Source organism: Fonsecaea monophora, assembly GCF_001642475.1.
Source record: "Fonsecaea monophora strain CBS 269.37 chromosome Unknown Scaff32, whole genome shotgun sequence".
NCBI lineage: Eukaryota > Fungi > Ascomycota > Eurotiomycetes > Chaetothyriales > Herpotrichiellaceae > Fonsecaea > Fonsecaea monophora.
This window is the reverse complement of record NW_019173963.1, coordinates 238466-264486: the sequence shown is the minus strand read 5'-3', so window position 1 is coordinate 264486 and position 26021 is coordinate 238466. Positions and strand designations below refer to the sequence as shown.

The 26021-nt window shown below is 53.1% G+C and overlaps 9 protein-coding genes across 9 annotated transcripts; 3 read left to right on the top strand and 6 right to left on the bottom strand.

Annotated features, from left to right (window-relative positions):
* Positions 1-330: 330 nt before the first annotated feature.
* Positions 331-4200, bottom strand: AYO21_05280 (hypothetical protein; the record flags this gene model as incomplete). Its single annotated transcript, XM_022655250.1, has 2 exons — positions 331-437; positions 498-4200. 2 exons carry the CDS (start codon positions 4198-4200, stop codon positions 331-333), a joined length of 3810 nt encoding a protein of 1269 aa, XP_022512531.1.
* A 1202-nt stretch (positions 4201-5402) lies between these two features.
* Positions 5403-7769, bottom strand: AYO21_05279 (hypothetical protein; the record flags this gene model as incomplete). The annotated part of the gene is made up of 4 exons (XM_022655249.1): positions 5403-5690; positions 5737-7342; positions 7400-7511; positions 7568-7769. 4 exons carry the CDS (start codon positions 7767-7769, stop codon positions 5403-5405), a joined length of 2208 nt encoding a protein of 735 aa, XP_022512530.1.
* An 849-nt stretch (positions 7770-8618) lies between these two features.
* AYO21_05278 (hypothetical protein) lies at positions 8619-10548 on the bottom strand (the record flags this gene model as incomplete). The annotated part of the gene is made up of 2 exons (XM_022655248.1): positions 8619-8766; positions 8819-10548. 2 exons carry the CDS (start codon positions 10546-10548, stop codon positions 8619-8621), a joined length of 1878 nt encoding a protein of 625 aa, XP_022512529.1.
* A 1832-nt stretch (positions 10549-12380) lies between these two features.
* Positions 12381-13317, top strand: AYO21_05277 (hypothetical protein; the record flags this gene model as incomplete). The annotated part of the gene is made up of 2 exons (XM_022655247.1): positions 12381-13176; positions 13232-13317. The coding sequence occupies 2 exons, from the start codon at positions 12381-12383 to the stop codon at positions 13315-13317; spliced, it is 882 nt and encodes a 293-aa protein (XP_022512528.1).
* Positions 13318-14188: 871 nt separating this feature from the next.
* On the bottom strand, positions 14189-14713 carry AYO21_05276 (hypothetical protein; the record flags this gene model as incomplete). The annotated part of the gene is made up of 1 exon (XM_022655246.1): positions 14189-14713. The coding sequence occupies one exon, from the start codon at positions 14711-14713 to the stop codon at positions 14189-14191; it is 525 nt and encodes a 174-aa protein (XP_022512527.1).
* An 830-nt stretch (positions 14714-15543) lies between these two features.
* On the bottom strand, positions 15544-18208 carry AYO21_05275 (hypothetical protein; the record flags this gene model as incomplete). Its single annotated transcript, XM_022655245.1, has 2 exons — positions 15544-17746; positions 17805-18208. The coding sequence occupies 2 exons, from the start codon at positions 18206-18208 to the stop codon at positions 15544-15546; spliced, it is 2607 nt and encodes an 868-aa protein (XP_022512526.1).
* Positions 18209-19183: 975 nt separating this feature from the next.
* Positions 19184-20008, bottom strand: AYO21_05274 (hypothetical protein; the record flags this gene model as incomplete). Its single annotated transcript, XM_022655244.1, has 1 exon — positions 19184-20008. One exon carries the CDS (start codon positions 20006-20008, stop codon positions 19184-19186), a length of 825 nt encoding a protein of 274 aa, XP_022512525.1.
* Positions 20009-20749: 741 nt separating this feature from the next.
* Positions 20750-21634, top strand: AYO21_05273 (hypothetical protein; the record flags this gene model as incomplete). The annotated part of the gene is made up of 2 exons (XM_022655243.1): positions 20750-20919; positions 21052-21634. 2 exons carry the CDS (start codon positions 20750-20752, stop codon positions 21632-21634), a joined length of 753 nt encoding a protein of 250 aa, XP_022512524.1.
* A 926-nt stretch (positions 21635-22560) lies between these two features.
* On the top strand, positions 22561-24998 carry AYO21_05272 (hypothetical protein; the record flags this gene model as incomplete). The annotated part of the gene is made up of 2 exons (XM_022655242.1): positions 22561-23536; positions 23644-24998. The coding sequence occupies 2 exons, from the start codon at positions 22561-22563 to the stop codon at positions 24996-24998; spliced, it is 2331 nt and encodes a 776-aa protein (XP_022512523.1).
* Between the last annotated feature and the right edge of the window lie 1023 nt (positions 24999-26021).

The window sequence follows — 26021 nt, the reverse complement described above, 5'->3', positions numbered from 1 at the left end:
TAAATTCAAGGCATAACAGATGAAAACACAACGTCACGAACAAATCCTTCATCCAGACCAATGGTTTCGCGCTCGCGAGTTTTACAATCAACGCCTACGATAGCCAAGTACCAAGTACCAGATACCAAGTACAATGCAAAATATTACGTTGCCTATCTGGACACGTGTATCTTGCACGTAGTAATACTCTATACCCAACGTGAGGCACGGGAGACAGGAACACGGGACACGGGACAAAGTTCAATATGCCAGACCAAAAAAATCAATTTTTCCATCAGACACGAGGCCGAGGAAGTTAGGGAGACAGGGTATCATCTATTTGACCCCTGGTCACTCATCCTCTGAATCGTAGTAATCGTCATCCGGGAGCAGACTCCGGTATCGTCGACTGGCGAGGTCCTCTTCTAGCCCTCCTTCGCTCTCGGGATCAATGTAGCCTGTCGATAGCTGTCAGCTGCTGAATCCCCTTCTCCAAACACATTGCGGGAGAGACTTACCGTCACCGCCAAAGAAACTCAACGCCACGGGCAAAAACACCAGCGCGTGGCTGCTCGCGAGAATCACAAGCGCCAGCCAAATGCGAAAGTAATACACTTCAAAGATCTTGCTCCTGGTGAATGCCAACACAACCACGCCCACAAATTTTGTGATGGTGATGCCGCTGAAGACGCTCCCACCCACGTTGACCAACGCCGTCCATGCCCGAATGTCCCTGGCTCGGAACTTGTGCCTTGCTCGCTCCATGATCGACTTGCTGGGGAACATGAACGCCCGGGCAATGTGTGCACAAAACTCGACACCAATGCCCACGGAAATAACCAGGTTCACCAGTGACACGGCGTTGAGGGAGACACCAGCCACCGCCATGACACCAATGATATCCACCACGATCATGACGACTGTCCCCGCCACAATGATTCCCGTCAGTAGCGAGCCCAGCAACAATGACGAAATGACGAAAATGATCGCAACAGCCACACAGAGAAGTGTCGCAGTCAGGCGAACAATGCTGCTATATTGATCGAAGAAGATATAGTGTTTGCTGTAAGGGAACACGTCGATATTGTGGCGTGCGGAAATATCATCTGCTATCCGCCTGGCTGCGGCATAGGAATTGATAAAGTCGGCTTGACCTTGCAGAGGTGTGTGGAATGTTCGGAAATGACTTGCCGGGATATCGACATGATCCTTGTCGATGACCACGGCGTTCGAGTAAGCAGCCTGTCCTCCGTTTGGACATTCCTCATCGGTCGGAGCGTGAACCCACTTCTTAGCATAATAGACAAACTCTTCCCCTTCAGGCATGCCAGAGAGTGTGACATTCCAGTCATCTTCGCCGAAGCAGGTCTCGCCGTTTTCATCCTTGCAGCAATCCGAAATTGGGTTGAGCCAGTAGAAAAAGTCGTCGATCCAGCTGGCGGTGGCAGAGTTGATATAGCTGACATTCGGACGCTTCGACTCTTGCTCTAGAATATACGCCAGCGAATACTCGTCGCAAGTGGTGAACCTGCCGCAGAGTTCCTGCTGGTGCTCCCTCGCCGTCACGTTGAGGTGTCGGGTGACAAAATATACCGGTGGTCCAGATCCAAAATAGTCATACAGGTCGTTGAAATACTGAATCATGTAGGAATCCTCAGGTAGTGCGATGCGCTGATCGAGTCCAAGTTGCACTCTCGGTATGAGTGCAACCCCGGCGGCGAAGAGGGTCACAAAAAAGGTAACAACCAACGTCTTGACCTTTTTGTCCAACAGACCTGGTGCATAGACTTTGCGGATGAACCGTTGCAGCCAGCCTTCCTCGTCACTGCCAAAGAAATGGCCACCAGGCATGCCCGTTGAATTGGCTCCCCGAACTGTGACGCAAGGAAAACAGTCTGACCGGAGACTCTCGACTCTTCTTTGATTAAGCGCCAAGACAGAAACAAACATGGTGACCTGCAGCAGCGCATTGATGAATACAGCACCTGCGGCGTACGCCGCGAAGTTCTTGACTGCGGGCATTCCCACAAATGCCCCCATAGCGAAGGCAATCGTCTCGGTTGAAGCCGACAGGAGAATGCTGGGTCCCATTCTGCCTAGGGCTTTTGCAACACGCACATCAATCTCTTCGTCTGGGTGGCTGACATTGACACGTTCGAACTCGTGGACAATCAAGAAGATGTTGTCCACTCCAACAGCGAGAACCAAGAATGGAATGACTTCGGCAATGATAAGCGTGACTTTAACCCCAGCCGCAGAAAAGAGGCCGACCGAGCCAGAGACTGACATCAGTACGATCAGGATGCCGGCAACACCCAGAGTGAATTTAGATTGAACAAACGCATTTGCGGGGTTACTAAGAAGCGACCTCAGGGACAGCGTCGTCGAACCCAGAGAAAGGGAGGCGTAAATGAACATGACAACATAGCTGATGGCGACAATTTTGGCATCGGTGTTGGTCGACTTGTTGAGCTCCTCCTCGAGACTAATCTCGGTGTTGAAGGAGAGGCGCAAGCCGCGTGCTTTGGCGGATTCTTGGTAAATGAGCAAATCATGCTTGAGAGCTCGCTCCCATTCCTCAGCCCTGGCCTCGGCCTCGGTACCGGGCTGATCATTGTTGACCACCCAAGTTGTGATCAGTGCCTTTGCTTCGGCGACATCGCCAATGCTCGCGTAGCCACCGAGCACTCGTCCCGGCTGAAGAGGGTCCATGAATTCTGGGAGGCACATCTGGTCACCAGGATGTGCAGCACAATGCTCAATTTGTGCTTTCCAGTCATCCATCAAGCCGGCGCCGAACCATCCACTCACAGATTGGACCACACAGGCAGAGCCCGTGGGTTTGAAACACACATCGTCTAGTTTGATCCCCTGCTCAGGGGACATCATGCGTGAAATACGCTGTTCAACGTCAAACCACCAGTCGAGCGTGTCGTAGCTCAAGACGGTGCTGTCTGGGGACGAATCGTTGACGAGAAAAGCTTGCTCTGTCCTGTAGAATGGGCCGAAGTTCTCGTCGAAGAAAGCCTTCTCTTGCGCCGCATCTGAGCTCGGGCTGACCCACAAACGGACTGGATCCCTCTCGACCTCGAATCTGAGCCATCCAAGACTGAGCAGTCCAATGACGACAATGTTTGTCCCAATGGTCAAAGCCGGGTACCGGGCGCAGAATCCACCCAATGCATGAAACGCCTGGTCCAAGATCTGATTGAGGTAATAGTTCCTCTGTGGCCGGTCAAGAATGCCCGCATTGTTGACCAGCTCGCCCTCATCCTCGTCGTCGCTTGGAGCGGAATCCTGCAGCAGCTGAAGCCTCTCGCTCTTCCACTTCTTGTGTCGTTGATACGCTACATGTCCGGAAACAGCCACAACAAGGAGCAGCAGGCCGATCGAGTAGATGATGATGACGGCGAAAGAGAGACACGGAAGCTTTCCGACATGACAGTAATTAACTGAACTGACCGGCTCTAGAGTCGGGCAAACCTCTGGGCAGTCGACGCAGCTGCAGCGATACTTGGGATCGGTGTCATTGCAAGCATAGACACGAGGGTCAGAGGCCTCCATACCCTGGCTGTTTCCAGCCCGAGGCTCCTCGGGGAAGTTGATCTGGAACGGGCTTCCCAAAAGCTTCTTGTCACCCAGGAACTTGAGAAACTCGGTGTAGTTGGTTGCGCCACCTCCGATGAAACTCATGGCCTTGCCACCACTCGCGCCATTCTTGACCTCCCTACAGCTGTCATAGAAGCCACTCTGGTAATCTTTTGACCATATGTTATCCAGCTCGGTGACCACATCCTTGCCATTAGAAGCTTTGCCGATATCGGTGACGTTGACGAACAACGATTGATCAGGAGAGCAGGTAAATGTGCAGAATATGTTGAAGAAATTCTCCTTGCAAGCAGGACACGACGCGATGATTCGTTCCGCCAGTTTCAGGTTCTTTTGCAGGGCATCCACTTGCTCCTCGTTGCAACAGACGTCGGTGTCTTGCCATTTCGCCCCGCATAGATTGACCAGCTTTTCACGCACCACGTCCGAGGGGGACTCGGCCTTTCCATTGTCCGGACAGGGTAGATCGGAGCCGAAGAAGCCCTGTTTTCCACAGTGGCCACGGATGGCGCATCGACCGGCTTCGTGAAGGGGCGTAGGGGCAGAGCAGAGTGCAAGCGGGATAGAGGTGGAGGCAGCAAGCGCTGCTAGGGAGAGAGAAAAGAGGCGCATCGGTTTTGCTTGCTCTGGGAGGATTGAGGGAGAGGATTGAGGACTCGAAGGGTGTTTGTCGATTGAAATTGTGGCTGGGAGTCGCAGGCTATGTCATCCTGTAGAGGGGGGCGAGCGTGGAAGCTTGGACAAAGGTACGAGGACGACTCAGATGGACCTCAGGTGTGGTTTAGGCCAAAGAAGACAGAAGGTTTACAGAAAGACCGGAGGGGATGTAGAGCATCAGTGCAGGTACCTAGTAAATCTGCAGAGAAGATACGAGTCGTTTTGTTTTGCAAGAGGCCGAAGCAGGTAAAGGGCATCCGCATTCTGACACGGAGACTGAATGACTGACACCCACTCACTTTTCCCGCAGGCTGCGATGACGAGCCAAATTCTGCTCCTCCCACGTCACCACTTTTTGGTCTCTCACACTCCACCATGTACCCGACTCGCCGAGTACAAGTAATATGAGCACTGCGAGGTACGAGAATATCTGCAACCTGTAATTACCTCGGATTCCTTCCACCCTCGGTGTCCTTTCTAGTTAGCGAATTGTATTGCCTTGCTTCCCACCCTGTGCTACTCACCCTTTGCACCTTGTTGACCATGAGCCACCCAAAGGCCGGCATTGACTCCCGACGCCTAGAACCCGTTGAACCATCAGGGACGATCCTTTAAGGCTTGCCGGCATAGCCTCAGGTACCAGGAACGTGCTTTGTACGAGTAGCTGCAGGAAATTTGGGATGTGGCCCACATGGCCATACATAATAGAAAGAATAGAGCGCAACAAACACAATGGATTGGCACCGGGTATCTGTGCAAACACCAGCTCCTCTTCGATCTCACTCCTTTCGCACACTCCGCAACTCCTCAATTTCCTGTTCTCTTTTTGGGTTTCTAGCAAGGCTAAAATACATATGTTAGAAGGGAAAAGAAGCGCTCAAAATCCCCGGAAGCTCCCCCTATCCTTCCCAGGTATCAAGTGCCAACCGGAGCCTCAGCCCTCAAAGAATTGATCGGTTCAAACTCCAGCTCAAGCAGTTCCCTCAACATCACATCCTTTGGCGCCTAGCCCATAATGCACATTTGTTCTTTCCCTGTCGCTGTAAAAAGGGCTCCATGGTGCAGAATCTCTTTCACATGCCGGAAAGAAAAATGTCACCGGCCGCTCTGCGAAGTCACAATTGCTCTTCAGCTCTCTCCTGCAGTAGCGGCTGGCTTTACTTCGCTAGGCTTCGAATCTGCGGGCTTGTTGTCGGACGCTCCATCTGTAGTCTTCTGGTAAGTGCCTCGTCCACCACCACGGCCGCCACGGCCACCTCGATCATCTCCCCTGCCGCGCCCACGTCCGCGAAATCCACCTCGCCCTCGGCCGCCTTCACTATCACTTGCCCCTCCACTCTGATATCCTCCACGCGTGGGAGTATTGGCCGACCCAGCCGCGCCCCGATTACTGGGTTGCCATGTCCCAACACCGCCTTGGCTGTGATTGTCGCGTTGATGAAGACCTGGCACTCGATCCGTGCGCTCTTCAAACCACGTAAACTTTGGTACCTTGCCGGAAGAGTTCTTGTGGTTTTGCGCTTCGCCTTGCACTCTGGTCAAAGCAGCCTCGGCAATCTCGTGAGTCTCGAACTGCACCTTCCAGTTGGGGAATTTGCCCATTCTGCTAATGGCTCTGATCTTTTCGCGGTCCTCATCACCAAAACAGTCTCGGATATGTTGTTCACTGTCGGCCTGAGACACATAAAGGGCAGTTGGTGGTCTGCGCTCGGAAGGAGGTGTTGCAGCTTTGGCTTTAGCAGCCTCGCCTTCACCGGTCTTCTCTCCACTCGTACCGTTGGTGGCTGCGATTGTAGTTGTTGGAACCCCAGAGGATGAGGGTTGGGGGGTCAATGGCTTGGCCTGGGACACAGGCGGTGCCGGAGACCCTACTACAGGGGGAGTTCCTGTTTTGGCGGTAGGGGTTGGTGTGGGTTGGGGGGGTTGACCGGGTCTGGTCTGTTGCTGATGAGGTGGCGCTTGTTGCTGTAGAGACTTTTGTTGTTGTGGGAAAGGCTGTGTCGGCGCAGAGAAGGCAGGAGTGCGGTTTTGAGCCGGACCGGTCGAGGCCGGGACAGGAGGCATGGAACCCGAGCCCACAGACGCTGGACCTGTCGGCGGTTGTTGAGGAGCCGTTGGAGGCCCCGTGGGTTTTCCTCGATGAGCAAAGTTGAAGCCTTGCGCCCGCATCTCTGTCCCAATACGACCGCCTTCGATTTCCAAGACGAGATACCCGAATGCAGCGTCCGCGAGATTGAAGTTCCACATGTTCTTAAAGGCACTTTCGTCCACCTGACCTGCCCCAGGTCCACCTCCCACAGGTCCGCCGAAAGGATTGCCTCCATTCGCAGTGCTGGGCATCTTCTCTACAATTTCCAAGGCACTGTGGAGGAGAGCTTTGTGATTGGTATTGTTTTCGATCGCCTGCTCCACGTCCATCTTGACCGTTTCCCACACGTCCTGGAAGGATGCTTTGGACGCTGCCAACTTTCCGCGATAATGATCCAGAGATGGGTTAACAGAGAATTCGTTGTACGAGCTGCCATATCGGAAATGTAGACCCGCTGAAATGGAAAAATCGGCCTTGAGAGTGACAGAGAGTTGGTTCAGAATGCCGTCTCTGGCAGGGGACGCGTGTGTCAGGAAGATGCGGGTTTCTGAGGGATCGTACACGCGGTTTGCGGTGTCGATTAGAGCGCCAATTTGAAGCAGCGTCGTCCACATGGTCCCTTGTCCGCCTGCAATGTAGGTCTTGCCTTCTCCATTGTCAAATAGCTTGTGAATAACGACTGCGCCACCGAGTCCGAGAAGTCTCAATTTTACTCCGCCAATATCAAGTAATCTTGAATTAACTTCGTCGATAATGTGCAGATTGTCCACCTTGTACTCGCCTGACCGAAAACGTTCCAGCACTCTCACATCTTCACAAGCTCCCCATACCGTATAAACTGGTACGTCCAGGGTGATTTGCTTGTTGAGTAGAAGTGGTAATTCTGAAAGGGGTAGTTGGTCGGGTGTGAACATTTGCTTGATCGGCCGCTGAGGTTGAGGCTGGGCGATTTGGCGCTTCACATGTTCGCTAAGGAGCGGAGAATATTGCGCGACATGTTTCAGTGTCCTAAATTTTGGTGTAAGCCATCGTGTACCAACTCCCAGGGCTTGGAGTATATCCTACTTCTCGGCTATTCTCTCCAGCGAGGTGTTGTCATAGAACCCGAAGTCGCCGGTGTGTAAAATGTAATCGGCCTTCGCGGTCTTTGCCAGTTCATTCAGAGATCTAAGGTTTCCTAGAGTTCCTGGAGTCAGACCTGTTTTAAGGCTGGATGAAACACCGCAAACTGACCTCTGACATCTGCAATACAAAGAACTCGAATGGGCCCGGACTGAATGATGCGGCCGTTGTTTGGCAATAGCGCCTGAGCCCCAGGAGTCGGCCCTGTGGTGGTACCGTTCGGCAGGTATCCTGGATTCGGGAACTGAGGACGTGGCTGTTGACGGAGGTGAATCAGTGGAAGTGCTATGGGGGCCATGGTTCGGGATGCCATGGTAGCGCAAGAAGAGAGGGAAAGAAGGACGTGAAGTTCTTCGTTTGATCGGAGAAATGAGGAGGACTTACTGAAGCCATGAGTGAATGGCGAGCTAGAGGCTGCGCGACACAGTTGTGATTTCCACGTAAGGCCGCAGGCGAGTGAAGCGTGCGGCGAGTTGAGAGGTTTGGGGAACGGGGGTCAGAATTAGTATTAGAAATTTGTCTCTAAGAGGTTTGACGAGATCAGGCGCGTTCAACTCAGAGACGCTGAGGGAGAAGATGAGAAGAACAATGGTCAAAAGGCGATGAGGAAGATACAAAGACTCGACTGTTCAGACACTTCAGGTCGTCGGGACAAATTCATGGACGAAACCCCAGGAAAGCAAAATACAAGCGGCAAGAGCTGCTCTTGCCTGTCTTGGCCTAGTCTCTTGGCGCTCTCCCCCCTTTACTTTCTGTATCAGATTCAACGCTACCAGGCTACGAAGCATTTCAAGAAGCCAAGGACACCAGCCGTTGTATCAGAGCTAGGTGACAATTTGTTGTTCTTTTCTGCTGCTACATCTTCCGCATGGCTGGTGCGGAAGGCCTTGTGAATGAAGGATCCCCGCCAACATCACAAAAAGTTGACGGGCAGACGTTGTTACATGTAAATGCGTCAAACCTTTGCCTCAACAACCTCAACTCCAGATCGCATCATCTCCTAGATAGCTTCAAACAACACATGCAAGCCAGGTGTACCCCAGAGTCGTCCATTTTTTGATGATAAAATATACCTTCCTCGTGAAGCCCATCCGTAATAAAGGCCGACCAATCGTCCCTGAGCACATCTCGAACGTTTCAGTCAAGGGTCTTGACTTTGTGTCTAGACAGCGCCCAAAATCTCGTCGACATCCTTCTTGTAGACAACGGCGCCACCTTCGGAGCACTTGGCCTTTGATCGAAGCTCACTACACAGGTTATCAATATCAATTTCGCCGTTGCGGAATTTCTCCATTGACTGCAGTCGATCCCTGTGATTGAAGTTAGCACCGTGGCTTAATTCTAGGTGGGAGGGTCACGAACCAAATCTTGTTGCAGGTCATAGGTTTCTCATTATCGGGAACAACTTCCTCGTTGCCATTCTTGGCATCTTCAACTTGTTTTAGGAGGTCCACCTTTGACGCCGGGTCTGGCGCCACGTCGTTATAGTTATGAAGAGGGCTGCCTAGATCCGGGAGTGGATAGGCATCATTGAAGAATGCCCCAAAGTCTTGCGACAGGATATTGTCCTGCGTCTCGCGATAATCGCCGAATAATATAGGGTCAAAGGTATTGTTGTTCTGTTGGGCGAGCCAGTTGATACCGTTGACATCGAAGCCGGGGTCATTAACGTAGCCTAACGGATCCTCGTTAGACATTTTCAAAATTGGCGGTATCGGATCCTCTGCACAGCCACAGGCCAGCTGGAGTTGATCGCGGAGATAGTCCTTACCGCCAAAAGGAACTTGATGTTCTTCGCTGATAGGGTTGAGATTGTACTCAGTAAGCTTGTTTGCAGGAGAGTTCAAGCTTGGCTCCGGAGAAGTGCCAATTGATGATATAGCATTCTGCGATTCGGTACATGAACTGGGAGAGTCGGAGTTGGAAGTACTCGAGTTCGAATACTGCCCGGGCAAGTTACTCAAGACTCCATTGTCAAGACTGCCGCGATTGCTCTGACTCGCGCCGTTGAAAGCAGAGACAGCGGATTTGGGGAAGTAACCTCCCAGACTAGCGTGGCGACTGGCTTCCAGGATGGATGGACTAAACAATCCAGACAAGCTGTCAACACTTCCATTCTGCTCCTGCCGTTGGCTCTGAGGCTGGGGAGAGGCGGTAAAGGTGTTGCCAATGGGCGACTGGCTCATGGACCCGTATCTTGTCGCTTGGTTCTGCGAAGCTGACGTGGAACGACGACTGGCAGGATTTTGAGCGCCAGGCGTGGCACCTGGAGTTGGGACCGAGGGAGACCTGCCATTGCTGGAAGCTTGTTGTCTCTGCGAGTTGGAATTGCCAAACAGCCTTGTTGCAGGCATCGGAGGAAGGTCACCGAATTTGGGAAATTCAAATTGGAAGTCATTGCCACTGGTGCTGCGATTTTGACTAGTTGTAACCGGTTGTGATCTATTCAGACCATTACTGCTGATCCAAGAGAGTCGCTTGCGGTATTCTTTCAACTCGACTTGCAAGCGCTCCACCTGGGCGCGAAGAAGGCCGTTTTCATGGTTGGCCGACTCCGAGGCTTTTTCTAGATCCTCGACTTTGGTTTCTAGGTCCTTGAGATGCTTTTCCTTGCGCTCTCTGAAGGCTCGTTGCGCGGCGCGGTTCTGGGCCTTGCGTTTTGAGGTAGGCTCCGAAGTCAATGGCTTCCTTCCGGGCTTTTTGGCAGTCTTGTCTTCGCCTTCTCTTCTCTTACCGCCGCCTTCATCGTCGTCGTCTTTTCCGTCGACGCTCTTGCGCTTATCGTGGAGGTCGGTGGACGCCGGCTCTCCGGGTATCTCGCCGATCATGCGACTATTTTCGTCAAAGTCAAATGATTCATCGCCAAAGTCGGCGTCAGGATCGAAGTCCAGAAATGGGCTGTCATCACTGAACTCGAGGTTTCCGGAGCCGGGAGCACTGGACATGTTTGGAGTGAAGTTGAAATTCTGTGGAGTGTTCTTTTGAGTATTCGACCTCGATTGATTTGATGAAGTATCGGTCTTCAGTGCCGCCAGGAGGATATCTCGTTGTTCCGAAGACAGGTAAAGACCTTCTATAGACTGTCGCGACATGAATTTGGTGGAAATCGATGATTGCTTGGGAGCACGACTTGTCCCGGTCCGCGAACACCAGATCAAGGTCGTCGGAAAAGAAGGGGAGAAAGTTCAATTGCAGAATGCACGAGGCAGTGCCCCCCTCTACTGCGTAGATAGGCAGTATCAAGAGGCGGCTTCGAGGTCGCAGGTTGGATACGAAAGGCGTGGAGGAAGGAGTAGAGTGAACGAAGGAATGAAAGCAGAGTGGGATGAAGGGAGGGTCAAGTTTGGGGGGCACGAATAATAGGCGGGGCGATCACCGCACAAGGGCGAGCGGCTCCCAAAGAAAAGTATGGGTGATTCTAACTCGTCACAAAACCCTCAATGATGGCAGCGGCGGATATTGGTATGAGAAGGCTCTGAGGACCTGGAAACGGACAAATGAGATGGAAGGGAGGTGGAAAAGAAAGGGAATTGAGAGTTGCGATGAGATCAATCGGAGTGGAGGGTGGTAGAAGAGAGGAGTTTGTGTGGATGGTACGAGTTAAGGGCGCAGACCCTGAAGTGTCAGTTCGATAGCGAGCAAAGAACTTCGCCAAGGGTAAGAACACCGCCTATGGGGGTACCGACTTCAATGCCCCGTTAGTGATGCTCTTTACCCGGAAGCCCCCAAACCGCTAAATGATTCTAAATGATTTCTGCTAACTCCCTCTGGACGGAGTAGACTGCCTGACTGCCTAACTAGAGCGCTGTCCTGTCCGGGGGGAGGGGTCCTGCATGCCTGGACCTTGCCTAGGGATCACCTAGGTAGTAGGTACCGCCTACAAAGTACAGGTATCTCAAGTGCCGCCATTCACTGCGGTTTCCGGGTACATATTCCCCTCTTGGATTATTGCCTCTTTGCCTCTTCACAATAGCCCTGTGGTCCATGCCATCTTCTTTACAATCTCTTGGTCGTGGATGGAGGAAAACCACGCGTTCAGCGAGCCAAGGTAAGATGTGGCGAATACTGGTCGGGAGATGCCAGCAGGAGTAGGCAAAGCAGACTGCGTATGAGTGGCCCTCCAAGTTGATTTCTAAGCGGCAGTGAGTCGCGACCGATCCATGCCCATCCACGGCGGTCCATCTCAATACCGATTCAACCCTGTCGGCGAATCAGCGGTGCTGGCTGTCTACGGCCACTCTACCATAAACAGCCTCCCAGCCCGTCATCCTGCCTTTCCACCAATTGTCGCCAGGGTTCCGAGCGCAAATTTACTTTTGTCCTGATACGAGCTCAATGGGTCCGGCGTGGTACCTTTTGGCTGTACGCAGCAGAGTCACACTTTGCTGTGCCTGTTTTTTTAAGTTCTCACTCCTATCACCAGCTGTCTTTCTTCAAACCGACGTCATACATCCCTGTCTATCCGTAATGTCCGCATAGTGTTACTTGAGGCTGTGGTAGGGCAGGCAAGCTCTTGCGTGGGGTGACTTGTCGACTTGACGTTTTTAGGGTTCTCGACAAGTTTGACGATCACAAAGTAGAAAAGCCGCGGCAGAGTGACTAAAAAAAGGGCAAAATTCTTGAGGATCGGAAGGTGATGGAGCCACAGCTAAGAAAGAGGTTCGAGAAGCACCACCGAATGTTAGGTATTGGTAGGTTCAGTATTTCCGGCTGCGGAGGCGAAAAGCCTTGGCGAGCCGCAAGCCAACTGCCATCAACTCTGGCACGTTATCCAAAGTACAGGCAAGGCTTCGTAGGGAAACCATTTGCAATCATTCTCTCATATCGATTGTCTTTCTTTGGTGTACCTGAAAATCGGATCCACAAAGATCTCGCATCTCTCTCTTGCCATCGTTCGAACTCCGCCGTCCACAAATCTGCAGCCATGAGCGCTGCTGAAGTCGCGGTCCTTGAAGGCGAAGTAAAGGAATATAAACTGCAACTGGAGACAGTCCAGCTGAGTTTGCAGAATGACCCGGACAACAGCGAGTTGCAGAGTCTCAAACAAGAACTTGAAGAAGTCATATCCCTCACCGAATCAGCCATTGCAGAGCTAAAGCCTCCATCAGCACCCGCTCCGCCTGCGCAAACTGCCACCCCGCCAGGGAAGGAAAAATGGTCCAAAGAGAATCACCCTGCGTACCAGGCCGGTTATCGGAAGCCTGAGGTCGAGACGGAAGACACGAGCAACCCCACAGCCTTTTCTGTCAACGACACGGTCTCGGCTAGATGGAAGTCCGGGGATGGAGGATTCTATCCGGCGCGCATCACCTCCATCACAGGTTCCTCTAGTGACCCGGTCTACATCGTAACATTCAAGAACTACGGCAATACAGAAACACTCAAAGCCAAGGACATCAAGCCGCTGACCAATGAAGCCAGGAAGCGCAAGGCTGATGGAATGTCAGGATCATCCACACCAGTGCCTCCGCCCTCGAATCCGAATGTTATCTCGGCCGCAGCCAGCGTCGACCCTGCTCTAGCGCAGCAAGCCCGCCGTGAACCAAGCAAAGTCAGCGATGGGCCCATCCGACCAGCGAAGATCCCTCGCAAAGTCAAGGCCAACAAGGAACTCGAGGCGGGCAAATCGAAATGGCAAGATTTTGCGGCCAAGAGCAAGGCTGGAAAAACAACCAAGAAGGAAAGCATGTTCCGCACGGGCGAAAGTGTTAACGCTAGGGGTAGGTTTTTGTTTTGTTGCACTAAAGACCGAGAATCCTACTGACTGTTGGCTAGTTGGCTTCACCGGCAGCGGTCACGAGATGCGCAAAGATCCTGCAAGAACACGACACATCTACCAGCAGGGTGGTCAAGAAGACTGAAGACGACGACTGGGAGGCATTTTGAACCTGTGTTTCCCATCAGTACCTATCTTGCTTGTTTGCTTTGAGCGTTCATGGGTTTTTATGAGGCAAACGCTGACGGGATGGCCAATTGCAGATTCAGCCACGACATGCATCGGCGATGTACAGAACGGAGCCGGGCGTAGATCTATAATGAGACAAGTATCTTTCCTATCTGCATCATGACAGTCTCTGACGTTTCGATTTATCCAGAGTGGTGGGTGAGAGAACGGGTGCAAGGTCTGGAGTCACACCCAACCCAACCCAAGCGGGGATGGCCTGATCCATTCAGTTGGTCTCTGGGATCTTGTCAGAGACTGTCCATCTTGCGTAGGTGATTTTGATTGACTACGTGAGCATTCGTGAACCTCACAAATGTCTCTCTGATCTGCTCTCGAGGCATTGTATTGCAGTCAGCCATCATGCGCTGCTGTTCTGACAAACGCCATTGGGAAGCGCTATTCTCGATGCGGGTTCAGGTTCCAGATCCGACTGTGCTCGCTATATCATTGTGTCCGGTCCGCCTGAATCTGGCACACGCGGTTTTTGTATCAGCCCATGCTCTTGTCCTGCGGATTAATCTTGCTTTCTGCGCTTAGAGCCTCGACGGACTGCGTGTGCGCGTCCAATTTGTGATCACTCTCCCCTCCTGAGGTACATGGACTCGGGCAAGCACATGCTAGCAGGTACTTGGTATTGGAGGGGTGACATCCACCTCTTTTCAAGCCGAGTATCCGAGATGTATCGGTAGATGTTCTGGGGAATGTCATGCAACCCATGTAGACGGAACTCAATGAAACGAAAACAGCTTTTCCATCGTTTCCCTCCTTTTTCTCTGTAGGTTGTGGGATCACAATCCACCCTGAATCCTAAAGCTGCTGACCACCAACACCAGCATATTGATGATCCCCCACAAGAGCGGCGTCCAGGTACTCATCCCAAAGTACCCGGCGTTGTAGACGGCGCCGAGGACCAAGCCGACCAAGCTGCCGGCGAGGAGAGCCTCGCTGGCCCCGATGACGATGTAGACGACGGGGACGAGCCAGACCCAGCCCAACGTCTCTGCGATGGGGTTTTTGCTGTCGCCGCCGCCGAGCAGGATGCGGTTCTTGGGACTCAGGGCCCGTCCGGCCGGCGAGGCGAGGTACTTGCGCCGCTGGTCCGCCGAGGCGAGCTGCATGAGCACGGCCCAGACGGCGACGCACCCGTGCGCGGCCACCATGGTGAGCAGCGTCCAGTACAGCGTGTACCGGTAGATGTCGGACAGGAAGTACAGGTACTGCGGCTCGCCCGGGTTGGCGTGGACGGGCCAGTATAGGGCCGGGAAGTCGGGGGTCACGTAGGAGAGGGGCACGCCGCTGCCATAGGTGGTCATTTTCCTCTTCTGCGCAGAGAAGGAGGAGGAGGAGAAGTAGTCAAGGGGTTCGCGGTGGTGGTTGGGGAGGTGGGAGAAGTGATCCAGGGACAGGCGGAGGTTGAGGAGGCCAAAAGTATCTCTCAATACAACCCCCTACGGCGTGAGGACCTCGTCGTGACGGACCGCATGTTTCAAGATGAAGCTGAAGTTGGCATTGGTATTGACACGAAAACGAACCTGCGACAAGTGACGCTTGATGAGAGGGAAACACATTCTACATAATACGAGGTACATGATTTGGCCTGGTGGTTTCGATCTCCAGGCGGAATATCCGCTCCGAAGTTTATCCGACGGCCTCAGAGCATGATTGGTCCACTCCAGTACTTGCCCTTCCACGCTTCCCCGGGTTTTTGGTCTTACATACTCCACAATCTCAGGGTCACAGACAACAAACGCCATACCGAAACAACAGGAGGGGAGAAAGAAATCGAGGATCGAGAGCAAGAGTATTTGATAAGATTAAAGACGGGTGATATACTCTCCCAGGAAGCAGATTTACAAGCCCGGCTGCTGCTGCTGCTCGAGGGCAGAAAGACCATGCCGTGTTTCCCAATGATTGACTAGTTAGCATTACTTTCAGTCTGGAGGTGAACAATAGCACGGACATGGTCTGCACGATGTATCAGACAACCGGTGAATTATTTCCCCCAAGTATACATGCCACGACGTCAATTACCAACCAAGCTGGCCTACCTATACTTGTGTATGGGTCGACCCGATGAAAGGCGAATATTCCGCTGTCAAGGATCGACTCCGATTACTCTTCCAAGTGACATTGTCTAGTTGCCTTACACCAGCCCTCTTCTGAGCGTGCTGATGGTGGCGTTTCGCAATAACTCGTCGATCAACCGGAAATTCGGATCTGACCAGCGGCTGGGATCGAGGTTGCGGAGGATGCATCTGGCATTCCTACCAGAGGGAGTCGTCCTCAACCGCATACACACGTCGCAGATTTGACCTCCAGGTATACGCCTTTTCGCATCTACGTCCTCATCCAAAAGCGCCTTGATGGCCTTCACATTCATGTGGCGAGCTGCAAGGTGCAGCGGAGGCAGCGATCCGTCAGCTTCACCCGACACGAGCTCCTTATCGGCTCCTAATCTTATCAATTGGGAGATCCATTCTGGCCGGTTGCTGATGATGGCCTGGTGCAAGACAGTATTGCCTGCATGGTCCGTCAAGTTAATGGCTGGATGGTTTTTTGCCACCTTGCACAGCTCCACGAGGACTTGTTTTTGGCCATTTCTGACCGCTTCGTGTAGCGCCGGTTTGAACTCGCTGTCAAAGGGCGGCCGCGGTTTCCACGAGACGAGATTCTGATGGCTCGTGATCATTTCTTGGACCAATGCCAGCTTTCCATCCCGGCTTGCCTTGGACAACACAGGAAAACCAGCGCGCAACGATGCTTGATTTTTATCGTCGTGCAGAAATGCGCACAACAGCTCTTGGGATGAAGCTTCTTTCGACGGGGCCATGTCCATAACATATTGTAGCGGATATTTGCCGTCGCGATCCTTTACGTCCATCTTACATCCGCGATCGAGCAAAACTCTGACCAAAGCTGGATCTTCGCCTATGACAGCATGGTGCAGCGGCGTTTGTCCCTTTCTGTGGTCAGTGCCGTCGATCTTGGAGCCCGCCGCCAGCAAAGCTTCAACACTGGCAACGTCCTTTGCCAAAACAGCGCAACGAAGGGCGGTTTGCCCTTCATTATCAAAGTATTCAATCTTGGCGCCTGCGTCGGCCAGCTTTTGTATCATCTCCACATCCCCAGCGAGGGCGGCATAATGGAGTAGTGTGTGACCATTGCTGTCGGTGGAGTTAATGTCGGCCTTGTGATTCAGCGAAAGTTCAGCCACACTACGTTGTTTCTCTCTCACTGCCGGATCGCGGTGTTTCTCTCTCACTGCCAATGACAGAGGGGCATCTCCCTCGTCGTTCCTTGCGTTAATCAAACCCCGAGCGTTTTCGACAAGGTAGCTTGCGACTTTGATGGATCCATTCCGGGCGGCGCAGTGTAGCGGCGTATCGTGAGGGTACTTTTTGCTGGTCCCCGCAATGTGTGCGAGCTTTTTCTCATCAAGAAACTCGACAATACCCACTTTATCGTTTGCGATGGCGATATAAAACAGGGGATTCCCAGCTTGATCCACCACATCGGGATTCGCTTTCCGCTTGAGCAACAACCTGACAGTATTTAGGCGACCGTTATAGACCGCCAGCATCAGAGGAGTGAATCCTTTGAAATAACTTTTACCTACGCTCTGTCTCTGTGTTTCGATATCGGCATCATGCGGTGCATTCAGGAGGCGCTCAACCACCTCGTCCATCCCCCACTTCGCAGCGCTTAGGAGCGCTGTTTCCCCAAGGACGTTTCGAGCATCGATTTTTGCACCGTTCTTGATGAGGAGCTCCACAATGTCTGATTTTCCCTTTTTGGCAGCATAGCACAGTGGACGGTCCTTAGGGTACTTGCGGTCCTTGGGATCCTCGGGCTCCTTGGTATTCTCAGTGTTGGGGTCAGGCGATTCTTGATTGGGATCAAACCCCAGTTCAAGCAGAAGGCGGACCATCTCGAAGGAGTCTCCGTCGTCTATGGCCTTCAGCAGCCATAATGCCCGATTGCCCTTCAGAGCCTTGTCATCTAGGATTCCGAGTCTCTTGAGCGCTTTGCAAACATTGTCACGTCCTTCCTCTCCGCCTCTTCTGTGGCCAGTATGATCTCCGTGTGACTGAGTCGAGCTGTTTGGAAGGGCACCTGCGTGGGTGGATTGTGTGGGAGCTTGTGCTGTTGTGCTCTTATCTGATACCCTTTTCCCCTCTTTTTTTTCTTTTCCAGATGCTTGAGCCTTCGGTTGTGCAGGGGACGAGGATTCATTCTTTTTTGCTGGCTTTTTATTCCCGTCAACAATGTGCTTAAGTCGTGTAGCTTGTATGTCGTTCGTGGCGATACGTTTTTGAAGTTCCAACGCCGGCGGACCGTCCTGGGCTCTTCTCGATTCTTAGTTCTGACTTCGATAGAACAGAGCGCCTATACAACAGCACTTACGGGTCGACCATGCGTACAAGATCCTCTAGAACATTATGATAGTCGCTCATAAGGGTGTAATAGTCATTCCACGGGATAGACGCGTCACGAAGCTTTTTGTGGCGAAGATTGTAGATGGCCGAGTCCAAGACATGTAAACACCCCTCAAGAGCAGCCTTGAAGCAACTGTGTTTATGATCTGCTTCTCGAAATGGATGTTGAGGGCAATCAGTGGAGCTGAAGATGCGTTGCAAGCCTTTTAGGCTCTTCTCGATGCCAACAAGTGGAGTCTCGATTCTAGATATGGACCTGGAATGGCCGTCGGCAGAGTAGGCGGCATTTTTTAAATCCTCTTTTGCCTCGTCGCAATCTAGTAATAGGCGGCCAATTTGTCTAGTTGCTTGAGAGGCAGTTATCAGCTCCATAGCGGAAGACGGGAATGCGAGCCGGTGCTGGGAAGAGTCTCATCTAACAAACACACAGCAACTTCGCCGGGTGTTATATGCTGTCAAGCATGAACTTGCGCCCGATTATACCTGGAGTCATCCGCATGTTACGGGGACAACCAGGCTGGCGAGATAATGTAAAGTGCTGTAAACGGTTCAAAAGAGAGACCCCGCCATGCACTTCGTGACGTGGCAATGCATGCTTCTGCATATGGGTGGACCGGATGGGCTGCTCTAGAAGCAGGTTGATGCGAACTGTGCGGGTCCTCCTTAACATGAATGGGGGAACTCTTCTTAATTAGCTGCATTTCAGTCGGGCGTCGAGCACTCCATGTGTAGTTTAGACAATGGCCGCAACTGCCGGATGTCCGGCAAGGTGTTTGTTTGGGCGCACAGAGCCTCATTAGGGCCGTCGGGGCTATCATTGGGTGGCGTCGGATGTGGTATCGTCATTTGTGTAACATCAGGGAGAGACAGGCTCTGCAGCCAAGATAAACAACGCGAGATAGAGCCATGGCAACCTCTTCGTCGCAGAGGAGAGCGGGGTTTGGGCGACATGATATATCATCGACAGATTGAAGTCTGGAGATGGAAAGTGAAAGATCAAAGACGGAACGTGGAAAGAAGGAGGAAGGGATGATGAGGCTGCCGGCCACGCTGCCCAAGAAACCCGCAGTGGAATCTCGGAGAAACAAACCCCCGAAGATTCTCAGCCTTGCCGACTACAAGTACATGAGCACCTTACCGACACCATAACGGATGGAACAGTCCAGCAGAGGGTATTTATAGGGTTGTATGCGGTTATAAGGCGTGGCCTGAGCAACAAAGGTCCGAGTACGGTGGAGGAAGATCCTTCGAGATGGCAAGGAAGCAATCTGATTCACCCTCTCTCATGGTCTCACCTTTGTCGATCCCTTGCTTTTCACTCGAACAACAGCTACATCTTCCCGGCTCTTATGGCAGAGTGTAGCCTCCGTCAATAAGGACATCACTTCCAGTCTGGAAGCTCGAGGCATCACTCGCCAGGTACAAGTAGAGACCCTTGAGTTCGCGGACATGACCCTGGCGACCCAGCACTGCCATGCGATGGGCCTCATTCTCACACAGCGGGGAAGCCCCCATCTTTGTCTGGAAGAATCCGGGACTCACAACGTTGACGCGCGCAAAGTCCCTCCACTCTCTCGCGAGGCTCTTGCCGAGATGGGTGACGGCTGCCTTAGTCACGTTGTACACAGGCTGGTCGACGGGCACGTTGACTATGTGGGCCGACATGCTGGACGTGATGATCAAGTTCCCTCGACCCTGTTGTTTGAAGACCTCGCCCGCGTACTTGGCACAGAAGAAGACGCCATCCACGTTCACTGACATCTGCTTTCGATACTCGTCAACCGTCTGCTCGAGAATCGGCTTTGAGATGGCCATCCCGGCGTTAGCGACAAAGACATCCAGACGGCCAAAGTCTTTCACCACCTCGTCCACCGCGTGTTGGACCCGCGACGGCTCTGAAACATCGACCTGGTACGCTCTGACCTTGATGCCATGTTGTGACGCCAATTGTTGCCCCTTGGATTTGGCGGCGTCGTTCGTGTTGTACCAGAGTGCCAGATTGGCGCCAGCTTCTGCCATGGCTTCGGCGACCGCAAAACCAATGCCGTCCGACGCACCGGTGATGCACACCAACCGACCTTTCATGGAGAGTTGCTCAAAAACATTGTTGGGTGTGGCCGGGGTTGGCTTTGGGGGCCGAGGAGTGGCGCATTCTTCTATTGACATGGACATACTGGATGGATGTGGGAATGGGGGAATGAGATGAAGCCAGAATTTGAAGATTTCACACGAGTGAAAGGTCGCAAAAGAGATGAGGAGGAGATGGCCAGAGTCGTCGGTATATATGGGATTCGCTGACATGGATTAGTGGCTGTTTCTCGGGGCAATGCCGTCCGATTTGGGATCGGCAGGGTCACTTCGGATATTGCTTTGGACGACTCGAGTGCTTTAGTACTAATTTTTCGGCAGACCAGAGAAAAGCGATGGGCAGTGAGTGTCCTTGTTCATCTCGTCCATCATGCGGCGGATCGATTCCTCCTGGCTGATAGAAGCTCTATAGACAGAGACAGTATCTGCCTAAAGACCAAGGAACCATACTATTTGTCAATCAGTGTATGGCTTACAGAAGCGGTATATCCTACGAAGATGGCTGTGACACCTCGAGCTGCCAGTTTACACTACAGCCAAGTGTACGAGAAAGGATGGACAACCCCTCCCCAGGTGCCACAACCTTGATTGACAATTACCCGATTGGGGTGCATGGGGCCTTATGCACGAGTCATGTACCCCGCACAAGGCTACGAGTTCCACACGAGGCTGGTGACGTAACACTTCTACCTCGTGGCTGGTGCCTGGTGGTGCTGGTGTGCTAGGCTACACTATAAGCAGCTTTCTATATTATATCCCTCTCGACTCCTCTAATCCCTAAATCACAAGTGATAGTACGAGCTATTTGAGTTCTGCGTGCTCAACATGGCCACCCAAACACAACCTGAAATCATCCTCTACGACCTGGCCTGCACCAAGAATGTCTGCTTCTCGCCCGCTGTCTGGCGCATCCGCCTCATGCTCAACTACAAACGTATCCCGTACCAGACCATCTTTGTCGAATTTCCGGACATTGAACCGACGCTGAAAGGGCTGTGAGTGTTCGCCCTCTTTTACGGTTTCCTCCTTGTTATTCCCAGCTGCATACTTTAGATACCATGTCTCCCATCTATCACAAGTTAGAGAGGTAGGTATTCTCCCTCACTTGATGACAACCCTGTTATTAGAGGCATCGCCCCCTCGAGCGGAACCAGTTCGTCGTCCCAGATCAAATACACGGTGCCGGCGATCCACCACGTCCCGAGCAACACGTCCATGATGGAGTCGGGTGCGATCGCCCAGTTCCTCGAGTCGACGTATCCGGACCCGCCGGTGCCGTTGACATCGGAGCTCGGCCGGGAGATCGAGACCCAAGCACGCGCCGTGGCTGGAAAGGTGTTCTGGGCATCGATATTGCCGCGCGAAGTGAACGTCCTGTCGCCCCGCGCACAAGAGTACTTTCGGCGCACGCGCGAGGCCGCGCTGGGCGGTCACCGCCGGCTCGAGGACCTTCTCGATGAGGCCAAAGAGGACGAGAGCTGGGCCGCCGTGGACGACGGCATGCGCGCCGTGGGCGAGCTGATGCGCACGAACCGCGCCGACGGGCCCTTTGTGCTGGGTGCCCATCCCAGCTACACCGACTTCTTCATCGCCGGGTCGCTCCAGAACGCGCGGGTGGTGGACGAGGGCGTGTTTCTGCGGAATATGCGCTACCCGGGCTTCAGGGACGTGTATGAGGCGTGTGTGCCGTACATGGAGAAGAATGATTGAGTAGAGATCCCGGAGGGCGGTCTTGCGGCTCGTCGGTCGTATAGACAGATACCTAGGTAGACACGATCAATTCTCTGCTCAACAAATAGAGTTAATAGATAGACTATCAACAAAAATTCTTCCCTGGACGAGAATCGTTTAGATAGAATCACCTAACGACTACCGAGGACTTGCATAGCGATCCAACACCTACTTGTACATACGTAACTACTACGAGATATCCCATAAACACATCTATGTATGCACATGTAGCCATGCATAAAGCATTTGTACACCATACATAAAACCACCACATTTACATTCACCCCCCCCTTCCATTTGAGCCTTCTTTTACTGATCCTTCTCGCTCCTCGCTCCTCGCTTACTGACTTCTTACCTCTAGGAAAAAGGATTCCCGCATTCTGCCTAAAATCCTAACCATAATAACCACCGATGACCCGAAGTATTCCCCAAAGTCGCCCAACGTTGGGGCCCGATGAGATACTGGGGCCTTTCCTTGGCCCTTGGCTTCTGAGTCGTGGGTCCTTGGTTGACACTGATTACTCCGCTACTACCTCGTATAGTCTGGGTAGGGAGGTTGGTAGGGTATCATCCATGTCCGCCAAAGTACTGTTGTACCTGGGAAGGAATTATTATTCTCCCCCCTCCGGAGTTTGCCCTTTTTGGCCAATTGCAAAAAGTTGGGACGCTCTCTCCAGAGCACATCCACAAACTACAAACGGCTCCTGATGTGATAGGCCTCCAGGGAAATGTACCTCGTGTAGGAATTTCTTCATATTCTCAAACCGTGCTCTGCGTTGATCAGTATCTAGAGACCAAAAATGCTTGAAAAAGGTCCTGTCCGCTGCTGATCAGTAAGTCAGGACTAGGGGGGGGAAAGGGAGATACAAATCTGGTCAAAGAGTCGCCGTCACACAACCGACATCATGAAGTTCACAGAGGGAATGTGGCGGACCCGGTCGGGCGTGTCTTTCAACTGGATGGGCAACGTGGAGCGGCTTCACGTCGATGAACACAACGCCGTCAACCTCTTGCTCACAAAGACGCAGAGGAGCCGGGGCGACACCCTCAACGTTGGCACCCTCTCTGCTCGAGTCCGCACTCCGCTCCAAGGTGTCGTCGCCGTGAGCTTCTCCCACTGGACCGGCGAGGAGGATCGGGGCCCTCATTTCCCCCTGTTCGAGTCGCCGCCAACCCCAACCATCAATCACTCCAAGGGCCAGTCGCTGGACTATACGAGTGGACCGCTGGCCTTGTCCATCAACACCGCCCCAAACCAGCTGGCTTTCACATACTCGTCCAACTCGAAAAGGCTCACCGGCCACTCATTGCGGTCCATCGCCGTGGTGTCGTCCTCGGACACGCCCAGGTACAGGATCGACGAGGGCATGTACGCGCAGCAGGACAACTATATCCTCCTGGAGCTCGACCTCTCGGTCCACGAGAAGATCTACGGCCTTGGGGAGCGATTCGGCCCGTTTGTGAAGAACGGGCAGACGGTCGACGTCTGGAACGAGGACGGCGGGACCAGTTCCGAGCTGACGTACAAAAACGTCCCCTTCTACCTGTCCAGTCGCGGGTACGGCGTCTTCGTCAACAACCCCGGCAAGGTCATGCTGGAAATCCAGTCGGAGCGGACCACGCGGGTCAACATTGCCCTCCAGGGCGAGAGTCTCGAGTACATGGTCATCGCGGGCCCGTCGCCCAAAGACATCTTAGACCGCTACACGGCCCTGACCGGTCGTCCTGGATTGCCGCCGGCGTGGTCCTACGGTCTCTGGCTCACGACCTCGTTCACCACGTCGTACGACGAGCAGACGGTTACGTCGTTCCTCGAGGGTTTCAAGTCGCGGGATATCCCTCTGAGTGTTTTCCATTTTGACTGTTTCTGGATGAAGTCCTGTGGGTATTCTCCGCGGCAGATTGGTCCTCCCATCGCTTCTCCCTTCCATTTTGAGTAACATTCTGCAGCTGTAAGCCAACCAACATACTGACAGCCGAGTGAACAGTTCAATGGTGCGACTTCCAATTCGACGACGAAAACTTCCCAGATGCCCAGGGCTACCTGCGCCGCCTGAAGGAGCGCGGCATGAAGGTCTGCGTCTGGATCAACCCGTACATCGCGCAGGCGTCGCCCCTGTTCCTCGAAGGGAAGAAGAAGGGCTACTTCATCATGCGCGCTGGCACGCCGCGGCCGACCGTCTGGCAATGGGACAACTGGCAAGCCGGCATGGCTGTGGTGGATTTCACCAACCCGGCCGCGCGGGAGTGGTACGCCTCGCACCTGCGGAGGTTGATGGACATGGGCGTGGACAGCTTCAAGACCGACTTTGGCGAGCGCATCCCTTTCCTCGCGCACCAAGTCACGTATCACGACGGCAGCGACAGCGTGCGCATGCACAACTTCTACGCCTACCTGTACAACAAGACCGTGTACGAGGCGATGCAGGTCAAGGGCAAGGCGCCGTGTCTCTTTGCGCGATCTGCCACGGCCGGAGGGCAGCAGTTCCCCGTCCATTGGGGAGGAGACTGCGAGAGCACGTTTGAAGCCATGGCCGAGACGTTGCGCGGTGGGCTCTCCCTCGCGCTCTCGGGCTTTGCCTTTTGGGCTCACGATATTGGCGGCTTTGAGGGGCTGCCCGATCCAGCCCTATACAAGCGCTGGGTCCAATTCGGGCTGTTGGGGAGCCACTCCCGTCTACACGGCAGCTCGAGCTACCGCGTGCCTTGGATCTACGACCCAGATAAATACCCGGGCGAGGATCAAGCCTGCAGCAAGGTCCTGAAGGAGAGCGCAGAGCGGAAACTGGCGCTGATGCCGTACCTCTTGCGCGCGGCGCTCCAAGGCCATCTCAAGGGCACGCCCGTCATGCGAGCCATGTTCCTCGAGTTTGGAGAAACCGACATGAACGTCTGGACTCTGGACACACAGTATATGCTCGGCAGCGAGCTCCTTGTCGCGCCGGTATTTGATAAGGGAGGAGAAGTGACCTTCTACGTCCCGCTCGCTCGGACAGACACGAATGCCACCCCTACCACGCAGTCCAAGTGGCGGAGTTTCTTTGACCACGGCAAAACATATGAGGAAGGCCGGTGGTACACGGAAAAACACAAATTCGATACCTTGCCGCTTCTTATCAGGCCTGGAGCTGTGGTCCCATACAATCCGACCCTGAAGGCGCCAGATGGAGACATCTTCAAGGGTCTGCAGGTCCTAGTCAACGGGCCACTGGTTAGCGAGAAAACAGTCGAGCTTGTCGAAGCCAGGGATGTGTCGCGGGTATCAAAGGCGTTTACTGTCGATCAGAGTCTTGTCATCAAAGGGATAGAAGGCGTCCAAGTTCTGGATTTGTCAAAAGCATAGATATCGACCAGTTTGATCTGAGACTCGAGGACGTGGTCTTGTGGTTTTGAGCGTGTCATTCGTATGATAGACCCAAAATAGAGTAGAACCAACATTGATTCGGTAGAGGCGTCATGGGGTACATCGAGTCGTCACATTCTCCTCCATGTCCAGCCTCCTTGGTTATGATACAGGAGCGGGTGCATTGAAGTTTTGTATCCAAATATGTGACGACAAAGATCAATTGTAGGAGGAATGAACCCGCGGTTGACCTTTTTGAAGATACAGGACGAATGACAGATGTAGACCGACTATACGTAAGTACATACATATCTTAATAGTTTGTGGCCGTTATAGACATAGAACTGTGCAAACCTGTCAAACCTGCCAAACCTGCCAAACCTGCCAAACCTGCCAAACCTGCCAAACACGCCAAACAATCGCCTGCGTCTGGAATCCCGTAACACTTCAACACGCCATACCACGGTGACTATTTCCACAAGAGTCAATAATCGAACGCAATTTCTTCGCAACATGGCAGAGCAAACCCCGCACTTGATCAGCTTGGTGAGCAAGCAACAGTCGAAAAGGTGTCGTGCAAAAGGAATCGCCATGGGTTCCGCCCTGTGGACGAGAAGTGGCACCAAAGGACGGCATCATGAGACCTAACAAACAGCTAACAACGCTTTCTATACAGCTCTTACGGGGCATGCTCAACCTGCGGCCGACTTGGCCACTAACCAATCGTACTCTGGCGATGTTGCCCCAAATATGGTGAGGTTTGGAACCATCTCATCTTCAGACCTGGGCCTGAATCTGACCAAGTTCTAAAATGCGGACGACCAAAGCACCGTGCCAGAACTAGGATAGAACGACATCCTAAACGAAGTCGGTCCTCTCCACTTGGCGATCCCTCAAGTCGCCTCCCATCCTGCCATGCCACTGTGACAAGATCCTCTCCACGTATGGGGCATATTCTGGGTTATCTTCCGGCGGGAACCTCGGATCTGACTCGTTTTTGCCCCAGACCAAGCCAACAAGGTC